Source organism: Colletotrichum phormii (genome assembly GCF_030913505.1).
Source record: "Colletotrichum phormii strain CBS 102054 chromosome Unknown BDP81scaffold_9, whole genome shotgun sequence".
Lineage (NCBI taxonomy): Eukaryota > Fungi > Ascomycota > Sordariomycetes > Glomerellales > Glomerellaceae > Colletotrichum > Colletotrichum phormii.
The window spans coordinates 1,389,818-1,397,479 of NW_026851451.1; the positions used below are offsets into that span (position 1 = coordinate 1,389,818).

Consider the following 7,662-nt stretch of genomic DNA (forward strand, 5'->3'; position numbering starts at 1 on the left):
GCTACATCTCTGGGTGCTCATGCTGGGATTCGAACTCGGGTACTCGCTAAGCCTGTCGTCGAGTAGGCTGGTTGGCGTTTTGATTGTTGACCATATACCACTCCACCATCCAGCCAGTTTGACCTGACCCCCGACCCAGAGGGCGCCTGCTGGCTGGTGACAGTAATAAAATTGAGGAGGTCTATATACCCTCAAGGTAAGGCAGTAAGGCAAGGTGGTGGTGGTGGTATATTTCATATGTGTATTCATACTACTGCTTCTTCTTCTCCCCAACGTACGCCCCACCGCGCCTTCCATACCCCGTCTTGGAGTACGCCGCCACAAGCCTCCACAAGACCCACGCGAATCCAACCACCACCGCAGCCGCCGTCCCGGCGCGAACCCACTCTGCCTGCCCGGCCTCGAGAACCGGCACGCGTACGGTGCTCGTGAGCCGACCTCCGTCTCCTCCTCCGACAACGGGTCGCGGCTCCACGTGCCAAAATACCGTCCTCGGCCCAAATAACGCGTCGTACCCGAGATTCACCCTCTCGAACGGGCTGCTCGGGAACTTTGTCCCCTCTTCTGACGAGCACGCCCAGAAGACGGCCGGGTAGGGCACCTCTACCTCGGTGTATCCGCCCGCCGCGGGTTCGAGGTAGCGGAGGTGGAGCGGAATCTCCGCCGTCCAGTCCTGGTTCTTCTTCCCCTTTTCTGTTGTAGGCGGCGCAAGCTCAAGCAAAACACCGGAGCCCCACGGCTTCGTGGCGTACGCGGGCGCCTCGAGGTCGACGGGCGAGCTGGCGTAGCGCAGGGCGGTCAGGTTCTTGGACTTGAGGAATAGGCCGTCCGCGAGCTGGTAGCGGTCCGCGAAAATGGTCTTTGGCAGCGTGAGGTGCGCGTGGACGGCGCAGTAGGCGTCTTCCACCGGCGGCTCGGCCGAGCCGAAACGCAGCTGCAGCGTCGGGTGCAGGCCCGTTGGTTCGAGGAACGCTGCGGAGAAGGAACTGGTGGTGCTACTATGCGATGCCTCGTCTCCCGCCACGTCCGAGTGAAGCCGGTGGCGGGCGGGCACGTTGAAGAGGACGGGCGCGGGCTTCTTGTGCTCGCCGAGGACGGTGAGGCCGCCTGCCATGCCGATCTCGTGCGGCTCCGGCTTCGCGGTGGAGTCGGCTGTGAGGATGCCGACTTCGGTCCTGTGGTTCGAGGTCGAGGCGACGGCGATGCGGTGTTTGCCGTAGGGCCACTGTGCGGTGAGTTTGAGGGCGTGCGAGATTGTGTCGTAGGAGATGTCAAAGGATGCTGCTGTCTTGAGATCCTCAGCGCGAGACTTGCAGTTTGTGTCTGATGCCGCGCAGAGCTTCTCGGCTGTGTACTGGCTGAAGGCGGCGAGGCTCTCTAGGGGCTCGTAGTATTGGAGCGCTGCGGAGTGAGAGAACCTGTCGTTGGGGAGGGTTGTGAACGACTTTTGTGTGACAGAGTTAGTTTCAACCGCTTTGCCTGGTGGGGTGTGAAGACCGGATTGTGTGTATAGCTTACCTCTGACGATGTACAACTGCTGCCACCAAAGGCCTCCTTGAGAGCTGCGCATAGTTTTGTACTTGATCTTATGTTAGTGTGTTGTTTGATACTGATGACACCCTTGGGTAAGACTCACGCATCCCACTTGACCTCCTCCTTCTTTGGCGTATAAAAGAGATGGAAACCTGGTGATAACCTCGAAGCCAAAGGGCCAATAGTGTCGTAGGCGAACGGGCTGACCCATCTAATGTGCAACTCATGACTCTCACTCAGAAGCTGGGATAGCTCAGAGGGGAGCTCCTCAAGGGCCAAGGTTACTCTATCTTCCCGGACGGATAAGAGCTCAGGTCCCTTTACGCCGGCATCGCTAACCTCGAGAGACTCCGGAGGCGCGCCGTCACTGGGCTTATGAATAAAGGTGATTCGCTGACGCATCTTGAGTGATGGCCTACGCAACACAACTGCAGACTCGGCAACTTAGTTCCGGTTCAATGTGAGCGCTCTGGATGTTACTTGAGGATGAGTAAATGAGCTGGATGCAAGGTGGTAAGTCAGGTCAATGAAGGTGGATTCTCCGGTGACGTGAATGGGTTGGTGTGATCAGTGAGTGAACAGTGTGCTCGGATGGGTCCGTTGGCATCGATGTCGGAGCTGGAGACCCGTTGCTGAGGACACTTCGCTCGGTGCCGAATCCAGGGGACTTGTCCACTGACTCCACTAAGGTCTCTCTCAGTACACCAGCCACACTCAGCCACAGAACATTTGGTACGTACAACTGGGCTTAGGTAAGTAGACACGTGTGGGGGCTAAAGACAGACCCATAATTATACGGGTCCAGGCCGCCCTGCCACATTCGGTCACCGGCTCATCAGCCACGCTAAGCCGTTTTAGTTACCGAAGCTGGCGCGGAGTGCGATGCCCCTCCAGATCGTCCGCCCTCCGTCGACCGAGACGAACGGGGCCTTGTCGAAGGACACCGCCGACGACATCTTTTTCTTGTTTTTCTCTCTCTCTCTCACGCCAGAGGCTCTCATTTGACTTCCCTGACGATGCGTCAGACGCCCCTTCGAATTCTACAGACTTCTTGGCTTTCACGGCCCTCCTAACATTTTCTTCTCATGATATGCCTTTAATGAAGTTTTAGATTGTAAACAAAAATACAACCGGCGCTGTGTTTCTACATGTGGCTACGAAAGCGCATATAGCTACGATCGAAACACCTGCATATCAGCTTCTAGCTCAACCAAACCTTGCTTCGGAAGCTGGTGAATATGGGCGATCACCAGCCGTACGTGACCATTCGGTCTCGGCGACCTCATGACGGGAACAGCGTGAGCAGTGCAGACTCGACTGTAGGTGCCAGGATCTCGTCGATCCAGTCGCGCAGAGTACGTGTAGACTCACAAACCGGCCATGACCAGTACGGTTCAAGCTCCGGCGATACGCCTCGGCCCGCCACACACGATATCAGCCGCGTTAGCTATCACGTCAAGCACCTCGATGCCTTTGCTCAGACCCTGGAGAATGTAAGTGAAAAAGGTGATGTGGTACTCATCGCGTCATAAAGATACTGACGCTTCCCGGCAAAAGTCTGCAAACAGGGCGTTTCCGAATCGCGGGAAATCATCACAGCGATATTCAAAGGTCCAGGCCTTGCTCCTCCACTGGGGCTGTGACGACCTCTTTGTGTTGCCCGAGTTGGAGGATCTGGAACGGTACCTCCGCGAGGACTATGCTTTTGACACGGAGATCTTTCCTATACCGTCTGAAAACTCACATCTAGAGCTCATGATGCAGGTCGGCAAGCTGATCAAAGACCACGAGGCCCAAGACACGCTCTTTTTAGTCTACTACGGCGGTCATGCCAGGATAGACGAGTCTCGTCAGAGCACTTGGTGCGCGTAAGTTGACAATATCATCTTACCTTCACCACGCACATTCTCACAGAACATTAGCACTCGACATCCCGACTCGGCCTGGCTACAGTGGTCCGCAATCCAGACCCTGCTAGAGCGTTCGGCCTCCGACGTTCTCATCCTCCTCGACTGCTGCGCGGGAGCGGCAAGCGCAACGTTTCCCAACGGCAACAGCATCACCGAGACCATATCCGCCTCGAGCTGGGACGCCATCGCCCCGGACCCGGGCCGCTACTCCTTCACAAACGCCCTCATCGAGGTGATGCAGGAGTGGAGGCTCCGCACCTTTTCCGCGGCCATGTTGCACGCCGAGGTCCTCGCCCGCCTGAAGCACCCGCGACCCGTCACCATCAACGGCAAGGTATTTGAGGCCAGGTCGACGCCGGTTCACTTCATGATGACGTCGAATCACAAGGCGCCGAGCATCGAGTTGTCCCGGGTCGTGCCGCCTGAGCAGCGGCCACCGTCGCCGCCGTTGGATGCCGCGATGATCGCAGAAGGCAACGGATCGCCTGAAGGGGTTACGGGGGGGCGAGGGCCTGGCGCTCCATTATCGGGAGAGCCGAACGAGGATACGCCGCATGTCATGATCTCACTGGCACTCGAAGACAATCAGCAATTAGACTTGAGCGCTTGGGAGCAGTGGCTGTCCAACTTCCCAGCCCTGGCGAAATACGTCAAAGTTCAGGGTGTTTTCAAGAGTCATTCCACATTGCTCCTCTTGTCTATGCCAGTCATGGTATGGGATCTTCTGCCCGAGGACCATGCGACCTCGTTCATAGCCTTCATTCGGTCCAATAACCTGGTGGTTGAGAGGATTCATAACAAAGACGAGGAGGCTAAGGTGAGCACTCCGGTAAGTAGAGGCGCTCGTGTAGTACAAGACAACACACAGCCGGAATCTGCGTCAATGGGCACCTTTTTCTCGGATGTCACCTATACGAATGCTCCAACGGAAAGAAGCGTCATGGAGGCGCAGGTGAGAGGCAGTGGAGCAAATGTGAGATTGAATGAAGGAGGACCGATTAGTATCCAGGAGTCAGAGATGGGATCACCATCATCATCGCCAGTCGTCAGACCAACGCGTTCGCTCCCGTTTCCAAACCCAACAGCTTCAATCGAAGCCTTGCAACGGCACCACACCTCATCTTCTCAAGTATCATCGGAGGGGCCACCGATATCCAGATCAATGATTCCGAACCAGCAGAGAAGCGCGCGGGTAACCATGTTGTATGATATTCCAGAGCCGCCCAAGTTCTCACAGCATGTCGAGATCTTGCTCCAACAATATTACCGGCAAGAGCCGCTACCCAACGATGATCAAAAGAACTTTGTTGCCTCAAATCTTGGGATAGAGCTGTGGCACGTCGAGGTAGGCTTTGTCACTTAAACACTCCCCCCGTCTTCAGAATGGCATAGTAACTGTAGCAGGCCTGGTTCCATCACCGGCGGGAACGAGATATCGTCTCGCAGCAATTCCAAGCCCTTAGAATGGGCGGTGATCCGGCACCGGTGGCATCCAAAGGAGCCCAGATGATACTGCCGCATCATCTTCAAAGAATCATCGAGGTCCTATCTTCTAGCAGGATCCTAATGATTGACATCCGTCCACCGGCTGACTTTGAGAAATCTCACATCAAGGGGGCAATCAACCTCCGCGCCCCCCTAAGCTTCATCAGAGAAGCCTCGTTCGACATGATCGAGCGAGCTTTCCCAGACCAAGGCAGCAGACAGGTCTTTGGCGAATGGCAATCCGCCACATGCTTGGTCGTCTACGACCGCGTCATAGACGCCTCGCAGGAGTGCCCCCTCGCCGACGTTCTCTACGACAAGTTCAGAACCTGGGGCTGGCCAGGCCGATGTTTCGTCCTCAAAGGCCACTACAAGGAGTTCAGCGTCTCGTACAAGACATCCATCACCGGATCCAAGGTGTCGAGCGAGGCAGGGCATCAGCAGCAGCAAAACCCGGATCCCCTCCGCCAAAAGACATCGACGGCCGCACCGTCAGAGACTGATGACGCGGCGGCGAGAAGGAGAGCACAGTACCAGGAACTGCTGACTCAAATCGACAACGAGGGCATAGTGGCCAACACCAGCAGCAGCAATAATAGCGGTAGCTATTACGCCTCGTCGTCGAGGCCCGATCCCAACCACAACCACAACCACGACGACCACGACCCGTCGGCCACTAGCTCGGGCCGCGGCGCGCGAGCCACGACGAGCCAGCATGAACGAGACCTCGAAGCCGAGTTCCGGCGTCGCGTCCCGGACCTCTACCGCAAAGCCCTGGAAGTCCATGACAGCAGCGGCAGTGGCGGGGGCCGGGCTGCCGAGACGCCGTGCGACGCCTCCGCTTCTGCCCCCGCCCCTGGCGCTGCTGATTACACTGGTGCTGGCAGTGGTGGTGATGGGGCAGGAATAGCAGAAACGGTGACGGGTACAGCAACAGCATTGCAATCAACAGAGAAAGCAGCGACAGGAATAGAGACGAGTTGGGACGGCTCTACCTTGCGACGACGACGAGTAGTGGACGCCGGCGGTGACAGAGGTGGAGGTGGCAACAACGACAACGACAACGACAACGACGAGGATGAGGACGGGAACAGCAGTACCGCAACCTTTGGATTCGACACAAAGGCGCCGCTGGTCGAGTATCTCGACAGAGGCCTCTCCCACATCCGGCAGGGGAAACCCGTCACGTCCGCCGCGACTGACAGCTGGCGGCCCATCGACAAGGCCCCGTCCCCTTTATCGTCGCCGTCGTCATCGCTGTCATTGACAAACACCACCAACACCGCGATTGGTGGGATGTCGAAACTTGCCGCGGAGGGCTGTCACGCCCAATTTGACTCAGGGGCCGCCGCAATCGCCCTCGCCACACCGCTGGGTTCTTCGGATGATTCTTATGTGAAGATCAGCAGGGGGGATGCGCAGTACGCGGGCGATCTCCCTGCTGCTGGTGTTGGTACTCCCCCGAACCCGGGCCATCATCAACAGCAGACGTACCATCATCACCACGGCGGCCTCGTCGGGAGCAAAGACGGGACGACGAGGGATGCCCACGTCGTTGGTCCGCCCGGGGATGAAACGCCCAAAAGGGGCCGGGGCGGTTTCCTGAATAAGGTTCTGCGAAGGGCATAAACGTTGAAAGCGTGCTTGTCCCTTGTTGTCTACTACATACCAACGGGTGTATGGTTTTCTTCGAGAGTTGGGAGGGAACTTCTTTTTCCGAACATGGGGCTGGCTTGAAGGATTGCGACCAGGAAAGGGGGGAAGTAATAGATGTGATGCTCGTGGCGTTCGTCTCAGGAACGCTTTTCTTTTCGCGAGCTGGCGTCTTATTTCGGACTTTTGGTTTTGGACGGAAGTTGTATGGTGTGTGTGTGTGTGTGTGTGTCAATGTCGATTGTCAGGGCACAACCAAGCAAGAGCCCATCAATGGAGGAAAGTTGGGTTGGGTTAGGAACCATCTATGGACTCACACAACAAGCGATGCTATTCACGACACGCCACCACCAACACCACCACCTTGTTACTTTGAGCTTTCTACTTTGAGCCTTTTCTTTCCCCCCTGATTCGATGTTTTGGGATCAGGGGCAACTTTCTACTTGGCATTGACGGGGCAAGAACAGAATATGAGCATACTTTGGTTTGGTTTGATTCCGGTCTGGAGTATGTAGTCTTATTCTGGTGGTTGCAGTGTCAGTCCTTGGCGTTCAAAACAGTTCGGAGAGAGAGAGAGAGAGAGAGAGAGAGAGAGAGAAAGAGAGAGAGAGAGATTTCACTTTTACACAAGCGAGTGCTGGTTGGGTGGTGGGCAAGGAATAGGTAATGTTGTTCGGAAACCGGAGTATCGTAGTTTATCGAACATGGACCACATTGGGACAAGATAATCGCTATGCAGTATCAGCAGCAGCAGCAGCAGAACCTGGCCACAGCCTTGTAAGGTATTCCCCCCTCTTCGTCTATTCTGTTTCCCGTCTGCTATGCTTCTCTACTCTATCCCGCCTCTCCATGTTGTATCGTATATGTACATGTGGTCATATGTTGGCCCCTACAACCTGTCCATGCTCCCCTCGCTTTCGCGCCTCTGCCTGTTTTCGTCCCTTCTTTAAAAATAGGATAGTCACGTAGTCGTTTGGAGATATAGGCGAGAACAACGCTCCTGCCTGTTTCTCAATTCTCCAAGGGGAGGGGGGGTTTGGTTTGGCTTGGTGGTTGGGCTGGGTTATGTCGTTGAACAGAC

General features: G+C 56.1%; 2 protein-coding genes across 2 annotated transcripts; one reads left to right on the forward strand and one right to left on the reverse strand.

Moving 5' to 3' along the window:
• Positions 1-181: 181 nt before the first annotated feature.
• On the reverse strand, positions 182-2,144 carry BDP81DRAFT_373829 (PIG-X). The gene is made up of 3 exons (XM_060586681.1): positions 1,637-2,144; positions 1,519-1,579; positions 182-1,444 (listed from the first exon to the last, which is right to left on the reverse strand). Exons 1-3 carry the CDS (start codon positions 1,933-1,935, stop codon positions 251-253), a joined length of 1,554 nt encoding a protein of 517 aa, XP_060445930.1. The 5' UTR covers positions 1,936-2,144; the 3' UTR covers positions 182-250.
• Positions 2,145-2,771: 627 nt separating this feature from the next.
• BDP81DRAFT_318489 (uncharacterized protein) lies at positions 2,772-6,557 on the forward strand (the record flags this gene model as incomplete). Its single annotated transcript, XM_060584362.1, has 6 exons — positions 2,772-3,026; positions 3,091-3,401; positions 3,456-4,788; positions 4,848-5,548; positions 5,639-5,708; positions 6,006-6,557. 6 exons carry the CDS (start codon positions 2,772-2,774, stop codon positions 6,555-6,557), a joined length of 3,222 nt encoding a protein of 1,073 aa, XP_060445931.1.
• Between the last annotated feature and the right edge of the window lie 1,105 nt (positions 6,558-7,662).

Coding starts and splice junctions, on each gene's coding strand:
- BDP81DRAFT_373829 (XM_060586681.1), bottom strand. CDS start 1,935: ATGCGTCAGCGAATCACCTTTATTCATAAGCCCAGTGACGGCGCGCCT. Junction 1,580..1,636: donor GAGGAGGTCAAGTGGGATGC/GTGAGTCTTACC, acceptor CATAAGATCAAG/TACAAAACTATGCGCAGCTC. Junction 1,445..1,518: donor GCAGTTGTACATCGTCAGAG/GTAAGCTATACA, acceptor GTCACACAAAAG/TCGTTCACAACCCTCCCCAA.